General features: G+C 33.0%; 1 protein-coding gene across 2 annotated transcripts; it reads left to right on the top strand.

Moving 5' to 3' along the window:
- The first annotated feature begins 9,413 nt into the window (after positions 1–9,413).
- Positions 9,414–22,344, top strand: LOC109813434 (Tetratricopeptide repeat (TPR)-like superfamily protein). 2 transcript variants are annotated; one of them, XM_083074964.1, is made up of 4 exons: positions 9,414–9,909; positions 11,327–11,479; positions 11,565–11,770; positions 21,807–21,945. In XM_083074964.1, the coding sequence occupies exons 1-4, from the start codon at positions 9,487–9,489 to the stop codon at positions 21,943–21,945; spliced, it is 921 nt and encodes a 306-aa protein (XP_082931090.1). In that variant the 5' UTR covers positions 9,414–9,486. The 2 variants fall into 2 exon arrangements, with proteins under 2 accessions (XP_082931090.1, XP_020233214.1); XM_020377625.3 differs by lacking the exon at positions 21,807–21,945 and adding an exon at positions 21,952–22,344 and having other exon boundaries at positions 9,420–9,909.
- Positions 22,345–23,141: the final 797 nt, after the last annotated feature.

Raw genomic sequence — 23,141 nt, 5'->3', positions numbered from 1 at the left:
TCAGTGAAAATATTACATTAAATCCGGTTGATGTTGCATAACTGTATTAATTAGTCACTTTCAAATATGTTATTGGTGACCTAAGTGACTAAAATAAGATTTTTGAAAATTACAAGGACTAAAAACAACAATTTTAAATTTAAAGGACCAAAAACAAATTTGTCTTAAATTTGAAGGACTAAAAACATATTTAAGCTATATTTAATATATATATATATATATATATATATATATATATATATAAGACAAATTGTATGCTTCGTTTGATTAACAATTGTCTTATAGATTATCTGTATCTTACACTTCATTTGATAAGTCTTTCAAAGATATTTTCATAAACATTTCTTTTATATAAAAACGCTTTGTTTGTTAACATTAAAACTCTAAATTTAGGGAATCATCTTTTGACTTAACACTAACATTGAAATTGAAAGACACACACACACACATATATATAATAGTACAAATTACATGAGAGTTTAGTTGGTTACATCTAACCCAACAAAATGGACTTAGCTTCTTTTTGTCATGAAGAGCATAGAAAGAAAATAAGATCTATGGTGGAAGGTGGAGAGTCAAGGAGAGGATTGAAGGTCTTCAAGCAAGCCCTATCAACACCCAAAGAACCATAAAACTCATCCCAACAATGGCCCACTTGAACAATTCCCCTAATCCCTCGAAGAGAGAGGGGGAAAAGTGAGTCAAAACTACCACATCATAAATATGTCACCTAACACATGTTGAATCACACTGGGCGCAAACACGAGGACGCACAAGAAAAGTTCTCTACCAAGATGGCGTTGGGCATGAGGAGTGCGACACCTGGCGTCAGAGTGTAAGTGACTCTTTGCAAGATTGCGTCAAGCTTAGGTTAAGTGACAACCATCACTAGAGAACATGGTGCTCTTTGTCTAAGTGGCATCAGGTGCAAGTAGAGTGGTGTCGCTGTTGCAAGCTTTCAACTTGGTCTTCAAATCTTATTTTTTATATACTTCCATGCATTTTTCTCACTTGACTTGCTTCCCTTGATTCTTGACCATATGTTAGACAAAAATTAATTTTGTATAAAATTATTTAATTTATTTATTTAAAAATGCAAGTTCAGATTTTTTATAGGTAATATTTGATTTCAAATTTCAACCCATAATAACCATTTAACATATTAAAATACCTTATACATACATCACAAAATAGAAAATGTAAGTATTTATGCCTTATGGCACTACATGCCACCATCAACATCAAGTGTCTCAAAAAGTGATGTGTATATACATCAATATATCTATCAACAAAGAAAAGTTCATCAAAAAAGGAAAGGATACATCACACACAAACTAGCTGGTCAAACACTACAATAACTAAAACCTAAAATGGAAGAGCGATAAGTGGAGCATTAGCAGGTGTCTCCTTAATTGTAATAGCCTTTATGACAAATGTATGAAAGTCAAGATGATAAGGGTTTCATATAGATGTGACTATGATAAATCAGAAAAGGTTGCAACATTTTGGGTCACCTCATAGTTTGTTCCCATGATCACAAGGTTCAAGATCATACGCACATACCACATGTGCAAATAGTGCAAGGTTAAGCTATATAAAGTTTATAAATAAAATTATAACTAATACAATCGCATAAATTTAGTTAAACAATAAATAATAATTTAAACATTAACTTCAAATAAAAATACACCATCAATAATTGTATTTATGTAATAAATATGCTATATAAAGCATACAACTAATGCTGACACTACTCCATGGAGACTTTTCAATAATTCGAGTAATCACCATGGGTACATCCCTTAACATGGCATTGTAGCTACAAGGATCTTGTAGATCCCATCAATGAACTACTATTGGGGGAGCCTATTGGGCAAAAGTTAGTAGTGGTTTCATCAGGATAAATGTACCTAGGCAATGAATTACCATGACACAAGGATCACAAACCTTAATGTGGGGTTCGTTTGCTCACATATCTTCAAGGTCTATCAACAACTACTCCATTTTTTTCTTCTAGCACTAGGTAGAGAGCTAACAATGACTCCCAACGTGCCTACTTTCAACTTCTTCAAATAGGACTCATGAATATTCATACATATCATTAGCAACAACGAAAATATATCAACTTAAACATAGGGACCAATTGACATGTCCTATTCTTCCATAATTACTTATCATTATTTGTTAATTAACAGATAACACATGTTATTAAAATTTATGAAATTAGCTTTATAGTTTCACTTTCAAATATTTTTGTTTATTTTACCTTTTATAATAACTTAATAATTAATGTGGTTAATAATAAGATATTTTAGTAAAAGCATTTAAAATTTAATTCTTCCTTCAAAATCACATATTGGCATATCTAAATAAACATAATTAATTCAAATAAAATCAAATTAAGTTTTAATACTCATTTATATATAAGGAGTTAAGGAATTCCTTTTTTGAGAATTTAAAAAATGGATTTTTAGTCTAAACCTCTTGAGTCTTGATAGAAGAAAAAAGTTTTGTAAAATACAAAACATACATTATTATAAATATTTTTAAATCTATCTTATAGAGAGCTAAATAACATTTTCTAAGTCAACTTACATGCTTTATGGTGATTATTCCACCAAAATAGTTGGAAAACTAGAGACACACAAAATATTACACAAGGTCTGTCTTAATAAAAATGTTAAAAATAGTAAATAAAGTCATAAACTAGAAAATCATATGTCAAATGAAAGCTTAAGATGTCTATTCTCAATTCATTCAAAAATATTTTCCAAATCACATTCATATAAATACAAAATTTCAAAAATGTTGTCACTATTAATTTTCATTTTTAAGTCATAACATCCAAAATTATGATAGTCATAACTTTCTTATTTCTCAATATTTTTTTAATGATTCTTATTCTTAATTTGAAGACCATTAAGTCTAGTTTTTATAAAGATATATTCCAAGTTTTATAGAATTTTGTAGGATTTATAGTGTATTTTATACCAAAACTATTTGAGTTAGTAAAATCAAAATCATCTAACACACATAGGTCTTAATTATAGACTTATATAAAATAGGAAATGAATGAGATTTTAAACAAAATTCCTTTTGTTTGGAAGCTTATAATGTCTATTTTATAACATATATCCTTTATTTCATAATCACATATAGAAAATCAGTAACAATCAAAACAAGCTACAGAGGTTACTTTCTCATACAAAACATGAGACTCATATTCAAATTCATGTAACTAACTCATTACTTAATCTTTTAACGTGATTATAGAATTTAAATTGTATCTCCTGATGTCTATTTTATAATATATATCCTTTATTTCATGATCACATATAGAAAATTAGTAACAACCAAAACAAGCTACAAAGGTTACTTTTGCGCACAAAACATGAGACTCATATTCAAATTCATGTAACTACTTAATCTTTTAATGTGATTATGGAATCTAAATTGTATCTCCTAATGTCTATTTTTCTTCCCAACAAACAACACTTCATTCGGCCTATCATATAAAGAGAAATCTAAAAAATATTAAGGTATGTTTATACGAAAAATATAAGACAACAAAGTGATCCTTTCAACATCATTCTTAGATCCAAATAAATCACTAAAAAATACCAATAAAAAAGTACCTCATTTGACTTTTTATGTCATTTAAATGAAAAAAGAAAAGGACAAACTTTCCCTACAATTTTTGGGACAAGAAATGAAGCATTTTAAGATGAAGATGAACTCTAATGGTGGAAAATGACCTCCCACACTTGATAGATTTGTGTCCAGCCACCAAGGGGGAGAAAACCAAAAACAACAAATGGAAGAGAGCTTACTCTTAGCTTATGATCTCCTCTAACAAAAGAGGTAAGAAAACAAATTTTTTTTCCTACTTATTGGTATTTGAAGAGAATGTAAGTAGGACTTTTAATCTATTGATCAATATGATTTTAATATTTAAAGGATAAATGAACTAACCAATGGGTAATATAGGGACATGAGTGTGTTGAACAAGCAACTCTTATTATTGAAAATTTGACATTTAAATTTATTAACTTAAAATGATTAAGGTTATTTATCAAAAAGGAACATAAGGTTTAACCAAAGTTGATAAATTCACCTTGAACTAGGTGTTAATCATATAGAGAAATATGTTAATGACACATTAAGATTAGTGCAATATAAATATATAATTGTTGCTATTTTACATAGTGTAATTTTACACTGACAATGTACAACTCTAGTTTTGCTTAATTAAATTTTATATAAAATTGTCACATAAAATTATAAAGTATTTTAAATTATTTTTTTAATTTAAATAAATTTAATTTTCTCTTATAATTTATTTTATCAATTTTTTTATATTAATATCGGTTAAGAAAGTATGATGTTACAATAGCTTTAAAGGTCTAACTTTAAATTGAATAAAAACAAAATTAATTGCACTAATAATTTAATCATGTTCAACTAGTGTGACTTCTACACAAGTTAACAAGTAGAACCAAACATGAACATTACAAATGAAAACACTCACATAAATTAATCACAAACAACTCAGTAACAATAATTATGTCAAAAGAAAAATCTTGACTCAGAGGCATTGACATTCTATTAAATAACTGATAGTATAAAAATGTTAAAAAAAAACAAATTTCAACCCATTAAAATGTTTTAACGCAAATTCTAATTTTGAAATGCCCATTAAAGAAAGAAGGGGAACACCCATATTTTGAATCACCTAAAATGAAGATCAATAGTTTGTGCCTAGATAAATTAATGAAATCAGGAAAAAGAATATGTGGAAGGAAGAAGCACGGACACAAAAGGTTTTCAAATGTGATATTAGGTTGCATTTTTGTGATTAGGTCATCTTTAACATGATCATCCACCAAGCAAAACCCTCTAACCTAGTTTTGTCATACTCCTATATCATATGTGATTATTACAGTCCAACAATATGGAAAAGAAAGGGTCAACATGTTAAAGAAAATAACATAACAACAAAATAAGGAAGCAACCACTTCAACAGTTTAGTTTCCAACTTAAAACATAGTCACAACTTACAATATCAATTACAACTTACAACATACACAACATTTTCAATATAAACAACTTCAATCACAACTTAAACAACCAATGCATCATCACATGTAACAATTTATGGAGACAAAATAAAATAACCTTCCATTCAAGAGACAACTTACTCATTGAGGGATTCTCAACTTTGGGTTCTTGGAGTACCACAACTCATATCCATATAATGGAATATTTTAATTTCTAAAACAATTTTCATCTCTTCTAGTTTTTATGCAAAATCAACTTAAACATGCATCACATGCTCATAAAACTTAACAACTTAATCAATTTACTTCGTACAACTTAAACAACATATACAACTTACAACTTAATCAACTTTCAACAATAGGAAACTTCCAAATTAAACAATTTAAAACATCATTATATATCATCATTGATCAATAAATAATGAACTAGAATTCAATCATTAATATATATCATGTAAATCATCAACATTTAATCAACTAAATTAAAATTTCCATTCAGCATGACCACGCTCGAGTAGAGAGCCTTTGGCTCACTCACACCTAGTGTTAAACCACCTACACTCGACGAGAATGAGATAAAGAGTCCATGTGTACATCATGCTCAACGTTACAAAACCCATGTCCAACATTATTCACATAGAGAATCTATACCTAACCCACATTCGATACTACAAAATCGCGTCCAACATCATTTAGGCAGAAAACCACTAACTTGATCATGTCTAGCATCACCAAGTTAAAGAGGTTCTCGAGCAATCACGTCTAACCCCTCTCATTTCACGCTCAAAGTGACCAAGTCAAAGAGCTCTTAACTAACTCATGCTTGACACTAAAAATCCCACGCTCGACGTTAGTGAGGTAAAGAGCCCTTGACTTGCATCATGTTCGATGCCATGAAGTTGCCCTCAATGTGATGACAATTTTCACACGGTAAAATGACAATTTTGGCTGAAAACCTACAAATTCTTGGCAAAACCAACATGCAATATCAATTTCAACATATATACAACAAGTGCAACTTGATTTCAGTAATAGGAACAACATGCAACCATTAATAACTTAAAAATTGCCACTTTTCAAAATACCTTTCAAGAAGAAAAACTTAACGCAAGTTATCTTTATTCTTGATTCAATAAAAAAATCCACCAAATGATGAATCTAAATAGAAATCAATCACTGCAATTCAACAAGCATCAATTCAACATACTTTTCTTACCTCAAATCATTCGAAAAGTAAGAAAAGGGAAGGAAGAATGAAGGTTTTTAGGATCACTGCACAACAAACTTCATCTCATATTCTTAGCTCCCAAGCTTTGAATCTACCAATCTACTACTACTACTCAACTAAGAGAAGGATTTATAAAGTTCTTGCAAAATCAAAAAGAGAAAAGTATCTCTCTGACTCTAAAGCCTATCTCTCTAGCTTCTTTATAACTTTTCTTAGGATATGAACTTATAAAGTTCACGTTTTAAGAAAAATCTTAAATACCTTCCCCTAAACTTAGTTAACTTGATCCTGATTAAAATAACTTCAAAAATAACTTAATTATCAAGAATCTCTTGACCCTTAGAGTTCTAAAATAATTATAAGCACAACATATTGAAAATTAAACAATACAATCATGAAATAATTAAATAAAACATATAGAGTTAAATCTTGACTTCATTTTAAGGCTTGAATTGTGCAAGTACAATTATTATTGAAAAATATAAGACTATCTGATGGAAATTTTTGTGGAACTAGATTGTTGTAACTTCTCCTTCAAATTTCTTCTTGGATCTTTTCCTTATTGACACTCCTTAAGCTTCTTCAAGGTTTTTCAATGGAGGAAGAAACCTTTGAAATCATCTTCAATGGTGAAAGACTTTCTTCAAGTGGTGTCACTTCAAGGAAGTAGATAAACCACTTCAAATCTCACTGCACTTTTAGGAAGAGGATAAGAGAATTTGAAATAAATCAAAGAGAGATTTAAGCTTTTGAGAGATAGAAATCTAAAGGAGAAAATAACTCCTCAAACGTCAACAATACTCAAAAGTTGTACAAAATGAGTTAAAACTACAATATATAGAGTTTAGTTGACTTATGATGCAAGTTAGACTAACCATAGTTAACTATCTTGTACTTAAGCTAGCCAATTCTAGTTAAATTTCTAGAAGTGTAACTAATTGTCTAGAAGCTTATGGAGTAAGTTAAAGTAATCCTAGTTTAAGAATAACTTAGGTTAGTTTAAGTTAACTTCAACTACCTAACCTAATCATTACAATCATTAGATTAATGGTTACTTTTAATAAGTTGTTGATATGTCACTATCAAAGCCATGTGCCTTAATTTGTAGCTTGGATGACAAATTTGGCATGGTTTGGAAATCCAAACCATTTGCATGACCAAGTAGACTAGACTTATGGGCCATAAAAAGATTTGAGTCATCCAAGCCCAAATAAGTCTAACAAGACTTTACTAGTTACATCTTTCCTAATCTACTAATTATACCTTCAAGTAATATAAGGACAAAATTACTTACACTACTTGATCCAAAATACAAGGCCAAAAATATCTTAATACAATCACTACTAAAATGAATTACAAGAAAAATGTATAAAACAATAGGAGTCCTTTATGGCAAGATATGTCTCCAAAGGTAGGGTACCATACAAAACAAGGATAAGTGTCCTATAATTATTCAAACCAATTTTATCATCCTTCACCCTTCTTAGTCATATCGTTTCCAAAGGGATCGTTAGAAAACAAGTTTTCATCATTATCTTAAATATATATTTCATAAAACGCAATGTTTAAGTAAAGTCCAACGTTTTGGCTTAATCAATGTAAGACAATTAGTTTTATCAACCATATGATAGTCTTTACGAGATTACCATTATTTTTATAGGACTTATTTTATTTATTTAGTTAAAATATTTGAAATTTTTAATTCATTTTCTAACTTGACATTATATTAAATAAAGATTAAGATACTTTTTTTGTCCCTATAATTTAAAATAAATATTTTTAGTTCCTATATTTACATTTTTTAATCTTTTTTAGTCACGTTGTTAATTTCTTTGTAACTTTGTTTCCTTTTGAATGACGTGAACTTATTAAATTCATAGGATGTATTTGATTTTGTAAACGATGATATGTTATCTAATAGTTTAGAAGGGAAAAAAAGAAGAGTTTGAATAATTGTGTAAATAATCAATATTTACTGTGATTAAGTGTAATTCATATAAGTGAACTACTTTTTAATGACTATATAGTAAATCATTCAAAGACACATTGCTGTCGAAAAACCAAATACATCATAGGGAATTGCTATGGTACCCATGAAAATTAAAAGGTTTTGGTACTGTAAATTATGTGAACAAATAATTTTAAAAAAATAAATTTAAAATAATATAAATTTTAGATTAAAAATTTATATAAGATAAATCAATAAAAAGACTAATTAAAAAATAATAATTAAAAGGTCAATTTTCATTATAAATTTTATTTATATGTGACAGAATTAAAAAATTAAAAATTAAAAATTATAATAATATTATAAAAACATTAAAATAAAAAAGAAAAATAATAAATAATACAACTGAAAAACTAATTTATATTATAAATTCAAAAAATTTAAAAAAACTAAAATATATTAACAAAATATTAATATTAAATTATTTAATTATAATAGATGTTATATTAAGATAAAAATTAAAAAATAAAATAATATAAAGATATAAAAAACTTTATAAAGATAAATTATTAAAAATATTAAATTAAAATAATAAAAAAATAATTATAATAAAAATAAAATAAAAAATTAAGCGACTATACCGGTACCCGTGGGTACCGTAGAAGTTTCCTACATCATATTACATGAATTTAATAAACCTATATCACTCACAAGGAAACAACATAACAAAAAAATTAATAACAGACTAAAATTGATTAAAAAAATATAAATATATGAATTAAAAATATTTATTTTAAATTATAAAAATTAAAAGTAAAATTAATAATACTATAGAAATTAAAAAAATGTACGTTAACCTTGAACAAAATAAGAGTATTTTAGATGAAATTCATTAATACATTACACTTATTAAATATTCTTTGAGAATGCAAATTAAATTTATTGTATCAATGATTGTTAAGCATTAATTTATAGCAGCAATATTTTAAAAAGAAATAATTCAAACGGATAAAATGTCGTATATAACTGAATACAAAACTAGATAGAATGCAGGAAACGACAGCGTTTGTAAGAGAGACGATGCCACACGTCACTGGCCTAGAGGGCGCCACGTTCCCATCTCGTCCAAAAACAACGACAAGACAGAAAAATAGAAGCGATGGAAGATATTTACGGAACAATAATAAGAGCCTCTTCCCCTGTTTTCATTCTTACAACTTCACAACTCTTACTTTTCTCTTCTTTTCGCCGACATGGCTGTGAACCTCGTGAACTTGGCGCTGTCACTGGACCTGGCGTCGTCGCGGAGCGTGATTATGGAGAGGAAGGGTCGCCCCGTTGGATCCGACGTCGTTTTGAGCTCGCCGCCTTCGAAGAGGGACGCGCCGTCGTCCTGCTGCTACGCCTCGGACGGGGACGCGCGGAGCCGCGTGGTGGTGGCGCGTGGGAAGTCGAACTCGGAGAAGAACGGCGTGGACTTCGACAGCGACGAGGAGGAGGAGGGCGGCGGCGGCGGCTTGGAGGACTGGGAGACGGAAATGCGTCGGAGAGTGAGGGAGTTCGAGGAGCGGAGGGAGCTCGAGAAGAAGGCTGAGGAGTTGCAGAGTCGCGTTGAGGAAGGAAAGGAGGAAACTGAGGAAGAGAAGAGGATGAGAGTCAGAAAAGAGCTCGAAAAGGTTCTTTTTCACTTTATGCTGCAAGTGACTTTTAAGTTAGATATCAAGTTGCTTTTTATTTTGGTTCATTCACATGGTTTATGGAGTGTCCTAAATTCGACAATTAAAGTTAGTTAAAGAGGTTCACATGGTTTATAGACGTGATTATTTAAGTTAGATATCAAGTTGCTTCGAATTTTGGACGTGAAAATTCACGTTTACAGGAAGCAAAAAAATTCAAGCTTCCACGTAATTTTGATTGTAAACGTGGAGAGAGAAAGAAAACTTACGTTCATGAATCAAAACCAAACACGCACTAAGTACTAAATTGTGCTTGGACTTGGTTTTCGTTGGTGAAACATTGACAAAGATGGGAATTGAACGAACTTGAGAGCACTAGCTCAACTCTGTGTTCCCATGCTGGTCTTACAACCACCGGGTCAAAATACTTGGTTACAAGCACTAGTGCAAAAATAACTTTTAAGATCGGGGTTTTAAAATCGGTTAAGGGGAACCGATTTTAAAAGGAAGGCGGTGGCATTTTTGTAATTAAAATCACCACTTTTAAAATCGGTTAAAATTTAACCGATTTTAAATGGTATTTTAAAATCGGTTGTTATTTACCCGATTTTAAAAGGTGCCTATGTTACTACTTTTAAAATCGGTTGTTTTAGAACCGATTTTGTATAAGGTGCCCATGTTGGTTTGGATAAGTTTTTTCACTTTTAGGCCGGCAAAAATAGGAAAATGAAAAAGTTTTTCGATCAAAAACTAGAACTAGCTTATATATGAATTAAAATTAAGTTTTTAGACAAATTAATATGGAAGAATTTTTTACAATTAATTTATATATAAACTAGTATTTTTACCTATGTAAAACTTACTTAATCTCATTTGTCGGTTCAAATTCTAAAAGTGACTTTGAAGAAATTTATCTAAACATACCGGTCAATAAACTTATCAATTTTGAAGTAGTTTGATAAGGACTTGCGTATTATGGGATGCCAAATCTGAGTAGGTAGGATCGGAGGAGTATTTAAGTACTTGTTCTGTCCCCTTGGTAGCTAGCTTTTAAGTGAGGGTTTCTCGAGTGCTTTGGTTCTTGTTATAGTTATTATAAAAGTTAATAAAGTTAATCATATATGACGATGTGTTTTAATAATATTGTAAAAATTGTTTATATGCATTAACATTAAATTTGGTAACTTATGTTGATTTTTAGTACAAACTTTTATTACAAAAATTACTAAGTGAAACTCCAGCTGAGACCAGAGAACAACATAATAAATAACTAATGAATTACGTCCAAGTTTTGTTCATTTAAAAAAAAAAAAAATACTTAGAGTAACAATTGTTGCATGGAGATTGGAGAGTCTCATGTTAAATTGCGACTTGTTTGTTGATGACTTGTTGTTTGTGGGATTGGTGGATCAATCAGGTGGCTAAGGAGCAGGCGGAGAGGAGGGCCACTGCGCAGTTGATGTTTGATTTGGGTCAGAAGGCTTATGGGAAAGGCTCCTATGGACGTGCCATTGAGTTTCTTGAAGCTGCACTCACCATCATACCCAGACCTACACTATTTGGTGGTGAGGTTGGTTCTTTTTTGCCTAAATAAGAATTCCTGTATAATTGTTAAAGAGAAGGCAAAACTAATTTAAAAATATTGTGTATTTCAGATACAAATATGGCTGGCTATGGCTTATGAGGCCAATAACCGCCATAAAGATTGCATTGCTCTATACCAGCAATTAGAAAAGACACACCCGAGTGTTAGCATCCGACGCCAAGCTGCAGAACTTCGTTACATTTTGCAAGCACCAAAACTCAAGATATCCCAGGAGGAGATGGTGACTATACCCTTGATTGGCAACAGCTACGACAGGTGACTTCATTGTTGCATTTTCAAATTAGCCTTGTTCAACTATTTTTTGTTTATTAATTTCCAACATTGCCTTTCTCGTATTACAATGATGTTGTTTTTCGGGTTTGTCTCCACTTGTTGTAATAGTAACTGACTTACTGTCTCCATTTCTTGATTCTTCTAACTTGTACTGAATAGATGTGCTTGCTTTCTGGTAATTTTTAGAGTTTTGAAATTTGGATGATTAATTATTCATTATCAACAGAGTACAAGATCCATAATTTGAACGCTGCTCATCCTTGTTCCCCTAACTAAATGTTGTTGAAATAGTATTTATGTTTGAACTTATCAATATCACTACTCAGTTTTGGTGTCTGATACTCTATCCACATAAAACATCACTGACTTGGAACATGCATTATCCCTAGCATATATGATACTGAATTTGCGATTCATCCTGTGTAGCCTCTGATTGAAATCATTGAATTTTGGGATGCTAGTGATGTAGTTTATATATAATGTGATTGCCAACATTCTTGGTGCCTTAGAACACTGAGAATTTATTATGATCCTCTTGCTTTCTTTGCTTTCATCTAGTGGGTGTAATTTATGGGACAGATAACTTGGTTAATAAACTGTGATAAAAATTTTAAATAACTAAACTAAGATGCATCCATGTCCCATTTTTGATGCTTTAGTAGAGTTACAAAGACGCACTTTGCGGTGAAGTTATCCATGAAACTGGTAGCGTATAATAGCTGTAGTCATGCTTAGACACATCATTACAATTGTAATCTGTGCTATGTCAAAAGTCTTTCTCTTCTATATATTGGTTTTCTTAGGCGGCATAGCCCTCCACTCACTAACATCATGTGTTGAGCTAGGAATTTACTTTTTGAGGTTTATCTTGTTATTTGACTGCTAATTTCTTAAGTAGTGGCATGGTTTACACTTTACACAACTTGGATGTTCTGATAATTTTCAACTGTTCCGTAACCAAATATGTCTCTTTAAACATTAATATTAATTATGCTACTTTTAGTTATACAATAAAATGACATGGTCTTTTTAAATTGCCTTTTGTGTCTTATGTTAAGATAGTTTGTAAAGCGAGAAAGGGATTTACCAATCCACCACTCAAGTGGTGGCAAAGCAATGTACTTCTTTCCAATATTGGTAACTTGAAGCACTAGAAAGATACAACCATTCCAAGTTTAGTGCAAATTACAATGTTGAAGGGGATGAGTGTACCCTCTTAATGAAGTTAAGTAAGGCTAAATGAAGTCTTAAAAAATTTCTCTTGTTTGAACACAAGGAGTAATACCCATGCTTCTATTAGAAGTTCAGGCTGACTTTTAGAAATTTTAATTATTTAGGATGTAGCACATGGTTGTATTATTGTTGTTTATTTTCTGTGCATGGTCTGATTTAGGATTGTGTTATTTCTGATACTGACAAAAGTTAATAATTGTTAGAAGTACTTAGCTATGGATTACATTGAAATACTTGCACTGTGGGAAAGCTCCTATGAATCCTGGATACTTAGTACCACACGGGTACGATGTGACATAGACATGGAGATACGACAATTTTTTGAAATTTAGGAGATGATACATCCTGGATACGTTACTAAAAATTATAAGAAAATTTATGTAAATATAGAATATTGGTAAAGAAATACACATTTTTTATTTCTCATTAATTCATAATTATGATGATCACAATTCACAAAAAAGATATTTGTGATCATAACAAAAAAAAACATATAGAATACAATTTCTGCTCATACCATAACCAATTTTAGTTCATTATATCAATAAAAGCATTTTTGGTAGAACTTAAAAAAAATGAGCTCTATACAATAGCAGCAGAAACACCCTGTATATTTTGTATAATATTGTTTGAAGAATATAAGTGCTTGATTACAATTATAACAGCAAACAATTGCAACCAAGAAACAAAGGTTTCAATACAGAATTGGAAATGAGAAATTAATGATAACTATCGGCTATGATGCACCGATACGATACGCGTATCGGATACGACACGTATCCGATACGGCGATACGATTATTTTAAAATATATAGGATACGATATTTATAAAATACGTGTCATCATATGTATTAATGTTCATATAATATAATAAATGTTACCTGTAATTTTGATCAAAATTCATAAAAACTAAATATATAATTGCTATTTTGCAAATCCTAATTAAAAAAATACTTATTGTATATTACTAAAAATAAATAAATTATAAATCATTTCATCATAAATTACTTTTTATTATTTACAAATAGAAATAATATTACCAATTTCATTCCTTTCTTAAAATTATCTATATAAAAGACAATTTTTATTTAGAGTTCATCAAGGATCAATATTTCTATGTTTTTATATTAAACATGTTTACATATCTTATTTAGATGTAGTGGATATTTTATAATTTTTCAAAAATTTGAATACTTTATTGATACGTATCACCAATAAGTATCGGTGAAGTATCTGAGAGTATTAGAATTAAATAAAATTTTCATAATATTTTTAAAGACTAAGATACTTCATTGACACGTATCGGTGAAGTATCCAAGAGTATCGTATCGGATACGTATCCGATACGGATACGTGAAGCAAATTGAAGTATCGGTGCTTTATAGACTATCGGTCACGACCCGATCACCATTGTTGAAGCTCACAACCTGAATCAATATCAGAAAGAAGTAAGAAGAATCAGATCAGGAAGAATTAGGCAGCAGAATTTTCAGAGAGAAAACATACCACACACATCCTTTCTCCTAGTGCACGTAGTCCTGAAGAAATACATTCTCTCTCTTACTCCTCATGCTTTTCCTTCGTCCATTTCCTTGCTGATCATTTTCCACGTGGCCTTGTGGTGTAACTAACTTTTTCTCCTCACTCTGCTCAGCATTTCGTAGGCTCTCATTTTTTTTTGCACGTTACAATACTCCCTCCTTTGCAAACAACCTTGTCCTCAAGGTTGAAGTCTGGGAATGACTCTTGTATCTCAGCTGTATCCTCCCAAGTAGCAGCAGCAACATCTAAAGAGTCCCATTTAATTAGGACTTGAGGAACTGACTGGCACTGTCTCATAATAATTCTGGAATCCAAAACTTGCAAAGGTTGAACAAAAGGACCCAATTCAGTAGTAGTAAGGGGAAGAGGTAAATAAACTTGAGAGGGACTTCCCTTAAACGCCTTAAGCAACGACACATGAAACACTGGGTGAATTCTCGCAGTGTCTGGGAGCTTAAGCTTATAAGCAACTTCTCCAATTCTTGTCAAAACTTCAAAGGGACCAAAATAACGCATACTTAACTTTTGAGTTTTCCTTAAAGCTACAGAATGTTGTCGATACGGTTGTAATTTGATGAGGACCAAATCACCGACAACAAACTTCAGATCCCTCAGGCGTGTATCAGCTTGCTGTTTCATGTATTGCTGAGCCTTCAACAAATGCAATTTTAATTGCTGAAGAATTGCATCACGAGCTCGAAGCATATCTTGAACAAATACGGGATCAGTTGGGGTAGTTTCATACCGTATGACAGTAGGAGGATCCCTACCATATAAATCCTTGAAAGGAGACATCCCAAGACTTTGATGCAAGGAAGAGTTATACCAAAATTGGGCCCATGGAAGCATAGAATACCACCCTTTTGGATTGTCGAAGACGAAACAACGATGATACATTTCTAAGATTTTATTCAAAACCTCCGTTTGCCCATCCGACTGGGGGTGGTATGAAGAACTCATAGCAAGTGTGGTACCTTGAGCCTTGAAAAGATGTTGCCAGAATAAGCTCATGAAAATTCTCTCCCTGTCAGAGCCAATGGAATGAGGTATACCATACAATTTAACTATGTGGGTAACAAAAGCTTCAGCAACAGTCTTACTTGTATATGCAGCCTTGAGTGGAATGAAATGACCAAATTTGGAGAGCCTATCCACAACTACCATAATTGTTGAATACCCATGAGATAAGGGCAAACAAGTGATGAAATCCATTGCGATATCATCCCAAACATGTATTGGAATTGGCAAGGGTTGTAGTAACCCTGCTGGTAAAGCTTGTTGCACCTTAGCTTGCTGGCAAATCTGGCATTCATGGACAAACTTTCGAATCCTCTGCTGCATTCCAGGCCAAAAGAATTGAGAGTAAATTCTAGCCATGGTCTTTGTAACTCCAGCATGACCTCCTACCTTTGAAGAGTGAAATTCCAACAACACCTGATTGATAATATCTTCATCCGAGGGTAGCATGATACGACCCTTCCAAAGTAATAATCCATCCTTAATCAAATATTCTGGGGACTGTAAGCGATTTGCCACACACTGATCATAAAGATCCTTCAACCTAACATCTTTTTGAGTGAGGTCAGCCACCCTTTTAAACCACTGACTAGTGGGTTCTGACCAAGCTAGCATAAGGCTCCTCGATAACGCATCAGCTGGAATGTTGTCTTTTCCCGGCTTATATTGAATTGTAAAATCAAAGCCCAAGAACTTTGGTAACCATTGTTGCTGTTTTGGAGTTTGTAAACGCTGCTCAACTAATTCCTTTAAGCTCTTCTGATCTATTTTAATAATAAACCTGTGGCCCAAAAGATAATGTCGAAATTTGGACAATGCCTCAGTAATAGCATAAAACTCACGTGTATATGCAGACTGGTTTTGCATTCCCACTGACAATTTCTCAGAAAAATAAGTTATAGGATGATTCTCTTGACTTAAGACTGCTCCCACACCCGAGCTTGAAGCGTCTGTTTCAAGAACAAAAGGTGCTGAAAAATTTGGTATGGCCAGAACCAGTGTTGTAGTAAGTGCTTCCTTTAGTTGTTGAAAGGCGTTATCAGGTGTCACAGTCCATTGAAAAGCATCTTTCTTCAACAAATCAGTTAATAGAGCTGCTATTTGCGCATACCCTTTGACAAAGCGTCGATAATACCCCGTAAGACCAAGAAAACCCCGCAACTGTTTCAAGTTAATTGGTCGTGGCCACTCTTTGACAGCCCGTAATTTATTACAATCCATAGCAACCCCTGATCCTGAAAGAGTATGCCCAAGATAGTCGATCTCCTTTACTCCAAATGAACATTTAGAGAACCTTGCATACAATTGCTGCCTTTGTAAAATCTGCAAAACCACTTCTAAATGATACAAATGATCCTTCAAAGATGAACTATAGACCAAAATATCATCGAAAAAAACCAAAACAAATTTTCTCAAAAGGCCTTGAAAAATATCATTCATAAGACTTTGAAAAGTGGCAGGGGCATTTGTTAGTCCAAATGGCATGACAAGCCACTCAAAATGTCCATGATGCGTGCGAAAGGCAGTTTTATAACGATCTTCCGGATTCAACAAAATTTGATGATATCCCGATCGCAAATCCAGCTTAGAAAAAATCGTGGTACCAAATAGCTCATCAATCAGCTCATCAACAGTTGGTATCGGAAAACTCTTTTTTATGGTTATTGCATTCAATGCTCTATAGTCCGTACAAACTCGCCAAGAACCATCCTTCTTTTTCACAAGTATAATGGGTGAAGAGAAAGGACTCTTGCTAGGATGGATAATCCCCTCATGAAGCATCTCAGCAACAAGTTTCTCGATTTCCTCCTTTTGACTATGAGGATAACAATATGGCTTCACCTTCAGTAGAGTAGATCCATCCATTAAAGGAATAGAATGATCATGTGCACGCGGTGGTGGCAATGTGGAAGGAGTAGAGAAAACTTAAGCATATGTAGTTAGCAATAAAGCAACTTCGGGTTCTATATCCGGTAGTAATTCTAGCGATGCAAAAGATGGCGTGATGGGAACAACCATTTTCATGCTATATACCTCTGCAATGGAATTAGTGTTGACCATTCGACCAAGGACGGAGCCAAGGGGGGACCTACGGGTGCCACGGCCCCCCCAACAATTTTAATTTTTTTTTATATACATATATATTACTATATGGCACCCCCTATTTTTAATATAAACTCATATGTATAATTAAATGAATAACCCAAATTTATTTTTTTATTCAACTTTTGGACTTCTGGTACGGCCTGCTATGTGGTATCACTTTGGAATTTTTTTTTTTTTTAAAAAATGTAGCGCCTCATTTGATCATTCCAATTCTCGACCCCCCAGTATTGAAATCCTGGCTCCGTCCCTGCATTCGACGAATATGATGTAAATGAGCTTGTCGCGGAACATGATGAACATCCCCTTGTAATGTTACGAACTTACCATTATACAAGAATTTTAAGTGCAAGGATTCATAATCAGCCACATGAGGACTGATAGTTTTCAACCAGCTTGCTCCCAAAATAAGATCTGCACCTGAATTTGGAAGTAAATATACAGGCATTTGAAACAAATTCCCTTGAGCTTGTGATGGAAGAGAATAGGAGAAGTGGAAGGTGTAGCTTCTCCTTAGCTCTCCTTATGCACGGATCTTCAATCAAGGAGATAGGACCGAAATCTTGAACACCTTTAGAAGAGGAATTCGTGAGGATTAGAAGCTCTAATCTATGGACGGAAGCATCCAAGCACAATTCTCAAGGGATTGCACACTTCAAAGAGAAGGAAGCTAGGTTTCCTAAGGGAATTGAAGGCACTCTCTTAAGGTTTTCTCTCTTGGATGGTTTCGGTGACTCTTGAGGGAATTTGGCTGAATACAAGTTCAGAAAATTCATATATTCAAAAGTGTATTACAAGTTGTAGGAAGTTGCATATATAGGAGAAGACTAGAACTACTTGGCGGCACCTTGAGTGAACAAAAGTGGCGCCAAGTTTGAATTTCAAATTTGAATTTGAAATTCAAACTTTGGCCACCTCTCTTAATCACACGGATGCTACCTCCATTTAGATGTCATTTGGAGATGATTTGAGGTGAATTTGGAGCTCACATGGCCGGATCCATCCCATGCAAACCATGTGACTCAAATTCAACTCAAATTACTTCTAAATGATGTCTAAATGAAACCTAATTCTCCTATTAATGTTTTCTTCTTATAATCCTATTCTAATGACCGAAATACATTGGTCTAATGAATACAATGAATAGAAAAAAATATAAGAAGAAGAATGAGCCCAATATTGGGTATCAAAAGCCCAAAGCCCAAGAAGCCCAAAATTAAGCCCAAAACACCTAAACCCTAATCTATGGTCAAAATACAAGACCAACATGAAAATAGATTCCTATACTAAGAAAGTACAATTAGTCATGGTGTATAATCAATCAAGCCCAAGTGAGAAGCACCCTAGGCCCACCAAGCCCATTGGGCCCACTAAGCTCTGAAGCAGTCAAATCTTCAAGTAACCTCCTGGCCATAGCTCTAGTGGTTGGGCCTTTAGCCCATGCTCTTCCATCAGCTTGTATGACCAATTGTTGAATTAAACCTTCTGCCGTCATATAATTCCCATTTCCCACCATTACTTTGAACATGGGCGCTGGTTCGACAGGAAGCTTCAAAAATTTTGCAAGACGAGGTTGCAAAAAATTATCGGAACTCCCTCCATCGATTAAAACAGTCACAGGTAACTTGTCAACATAAGCCAAAAACCAAATGGTACCCACTCCAATACCACCTTTGAAAGCATTCAACGATAAATCAAGGCCATCAATTCCAATCTTTGTGTTAATGACAGGCTGATCAATATTAGGTGGAGGGTCAAAATTATAATCCACAGAATCTTCCTCTAAATTCAAAAACATATACTGTCTGTTTGGGCACTTATGATTAAAAGTAAATTTGTCATCACAAAAATAACATAGTCCCTTTTCTCTACGAAGTTGCATTTCAGCCGGGCTTATTTTTTTGACCTGACTATTGGCCAAGGGTGAAATTGTAGGTTTTGGTAATAATGGTGGAAGAGATGCCTTAACCACAGGTTTGGACTGTTGCTAAGAGGTATTATAACTCGTTGAATACACAGGAGAATAACTTCAAACAGGCGTTGAATCTGATTTAACAGTGGGTGAATATCTCTCCTCATATAACTTAGCCAAGGCAACTGCTCTGATCAAAGAAACTGTACCAGTTTGCTGTAATTTAAACAGCTCGGACATTGGGCAATCAAATGGAGAGGGGCCAAATTGGGATTCCAAAGCGCGTGTCAAATCTGTCCAGGATTGAACAGCAGAAAGACGTTGAAGCATTTGAAACCAAGGCACGACATCTTTTTCAAAATGAATTGCAGCAATCTCCACTCTCGCAGCATCAGGCGTATGATGATAGTTAAAGAATTTTTCTGCCTTAAAGATCCACCCTAGCACCGAAGAGTGTCCATCAAAATGTGGGAAACCCAACGAAATGTCCTTAACATGCAACTGATTTGCAGACGAAGAAACATCATGGAGCTGAGATTGCGATTGTACCAATAAATCTAAGGAATGTTGGAATTGATCCATCCGAGCTTGAGCCTCTGCCTGGACTTGTTGAGTATGAGCCCGTTGTTCACGATCACGAAGCTCCAAAAGAGCCATTAATTTGCGAAGTTCCTCGGAATGACCACGGACTTCAGCCTGTAAGTCCTTCAAACGTGTGCTCTCAACCATGGCGTCAATGAAAGCACCAATGAAACGTGTATACTGGAAAATAGAAACACCCTGTATATTTTGTATAATATTGTTTGAAGAATATAAGTGCTTGATTACAATTATAACAGCAAACAATTGCAACCAAGAAACAAAGGTTTCAATACAGAATTGGAAATGAGAAATTAATGATAACTATCAGTCACGACCCGATCACCATTGTTGAAGCTCACAACCTGAATCAATATCAGAAAGAAGTAAGAAGAATCGAAACTGAAGAATCAGATCAGGAAGAATTAGGCAGCAGAATTTTCAAAGAGAAAGCATACCACACACATCCTTTCCCCTAGTGCACGTAGTCCTGAAGAAATACATTCTCTCTCTTACTCCTCATGCTTTTCCTTCGTCCATTTCCTTGCTGATCATTTGCCACGTGGCCTTGTGGTGTAACTAACTTTTTCTCCCCACTCTGCTCAGCATTTCGTAGGCTCTCATTTTTTTTGCACGTTACAATAGCCTAGCACTCAAAAGCATCATTACTAAATTATTGTCTAATGTCATTTGTATCACTCTCCTCTTACCCTTATAATCATTTAGAAGCATAGTTTCTAAGTCTAGTTTTTCCCAAGACAATTGTGTCAATTCAAGAAGTCTAGCACCATTAGCAAGTGGATGATGTATATCACTGCTAATGTGCCACAATCTTGCCTCTCCTTTTTATACCCTTTATCATAGACAAAAGTCGAAGGTTAAAATACACAAACCAAATATTCTACCCATTTTGGATCCATTTTGTTTTTCTTCAAAGAATGAATAGAGGAGTGTGCACTCTAATTCCTCTCAAGCATGAGAAAGAATATGGTTGAACAAGAAGTTTAAGGCATGCTTTTTGGATACTTCTCAAATACATATCCAAGAAGTATCCTAGAAAAAAGTTCAAAAATAAATGAAAAAAATTGGATACCTTTTGGATATGTATTTGGAAGTACTTGAGGAGTATCGGTATTTGACACGGGTACAATACTGATACATTTCCATTTTTGAAGTATTTGGGCTTCATAGAAAAGCTCAAATTGAGAAATACTTTCCTTTATGCATGATACTGACATAAGTTAATAATTGTTAGAACTTAGAAGTATTTCTCTGTTCTCTGCTCGTATAACATTTATACCTGATATTTAATAAACAATATTAATGATGGAATTGTTTAATAGTTAACTTGACAGTTTACAAGAAACAGTGACAAAGCTGGAGTTTTTAGAAAAAACACCAGTAACTGCATTTGTTGCTCTCAAAGAAATGAAGAAGGCAATTATTGATTCCCAATTCTCTCTCTCTCTTTTGTTGCTTTTCTTTTTCAAATTCTCCCGTGTCTCTTTCAGGCTTATAGGGTTTTGGGTAACAAGTAGGATTAAATTTGCTGCAACTTGCTGAAGTTATATCATTCTTTTCCATTCCTTTTTGGTTATTCAAAATCACTATATATCTCTTTAAATGCTTCAGTTTTCCAGGCATTGGTATTGAGGGACATCATAACCGAATATGCATTACGCTTTTGTTATATTGTAATTGCATATTTCAAATTGTGGTTTATCTCCTTAATGTTAGTATTGTGATACATCAAGTATGTATTATGATATAATTGTAGCTACGCGGGAACATGGAGTGATAAATACAAGGACAAGGATCAAAAAATTAGTGGATCAGTCACGAATCAGCTTCCATCATCTAGAGATTTCCTTGGGGACTTTCTTGTATGGAAACCTCCTGTTGGGTTAGGGAAAAGTCGAGCATTTTGGATTGGCTTAACAATATGGTTGGGATTAGTTGGAGCTGCCCTCATTATTCAAAGATAAAAATACATACACTTATATACAAAGTTTGAGTTCTCCAATTTGTGATGTATACATTCTAATTTGTTGTTAATAGTTTTTTTTTTTAGTTTATATAAAGTGAAGTCCATGTTGTAACATTATAGAATGTCTGCAATAGATTTGTAAAGTTATTGTATCAAATTGATAAGGATGTTATGTTATGTTTCCACAGTGTGTTCTTATGTTGAAATTACAAGGATGTGCAGTAATTATGTTAAAAAAGAACATGTTTAGCGGAATTTCTTATCCTCATACCCTGCTTGTTCTTCTGCAATACAAAATGGCTAGTTTGTTGAGGTTAAAAGCAGGGTCAGTTAGAACTGGAAATGCAGGGTCTCCTAGTTTGTTACTTTTTTTTTTTGGGTGCAGTATTCTATTTAACCTGATAGAAGAATGTTATGCAGTACATTTGTTACAGCAATATTTTGGTGTAGACAATTTTGTAGGCTTCGATCAGCTTTATTTGCAATCAGTGACTCCTGTCTTTGTGGTATTGTGCTGTCCAGCACTATTGAAGTAAGAGCAGATTGGAAAGCGCACCAACTTTTGTTTGAATAGAAGTTGAGAAGTAAAAAATGAACAGTAAGAAGTGTAAGAGAAAAAGTAGTTTTATATCTTTAATTAATTTTTACTAAGCATTCATTCGTTCAGAGTTGATAATTGTAAAGTGACTATAATGTCACAATTAATTTCTCTACTATAAGAGTTGTGGATGTAAAATGTTATTTTAAGCTTAGAATTGTATCATAAAAGTTAGAATATAATTTTGCGATTTTTTGTTTGGAAATTTTATGAAATTTTTGGACGAAATAACTAAAATGTCCTCAGTTGCCTATGAAGTCTAACTAATAGTGGTTTGACATCTAAATATAGTAAAATGATGTTCTTAGGTTTTGAAAGTTAAATATATAAATATATAATTTACAAAGAATTGGTTATTTATTGAATTAAAATGAATTTAATA

Source organism: Cajanus cajan, chromosome 5 (genome assembly GCF_000230855.2).
Source record: "Cajanus cajan strain Asha chromosome 5, NIPB_CcT2T_4, whole genome shotgun sequence".
Classification (NCBI taxonomy): Eukaryota; Viridiplantae; Streptophyta; class Magnoliopsida; order Fabales; family Fabaceae; genus Cajanus; species Cajanus cajan.
The sequence above is the reverse complement of the archived record's forward strand: the minus strand, read 5'-3'. Positions and strand labels throughout refer to the sequence as shown.

What these genes read in the sequence shown, in the direction of transcription:
- LOC109813434 (XM_020377625.3), top strand. Translation starts at nt 9,487, where the DNA reads ATGGCTGTGAACCTCGTGAACTTGGCGCTGTCACTGGACCTGGCGTCG. An exon ending in CTACACTATTTGGTGGTGAG is followed by an intron (nt 11,480 to 11,564) that starts GTTGGTTCTTTT and finishes TGTGTATTTCAG; the next exon opens with ATACAAATATGGCTGGCTAT. An exon ending in ATTGGCAACAGCTACGACAG is followed by an intron (nt 11,771 to 21,951) that starts GTGACTTCATTG and finishes ATATAATTGTAG; the next exon opens with CTACGCGGGAACATGGAGTG.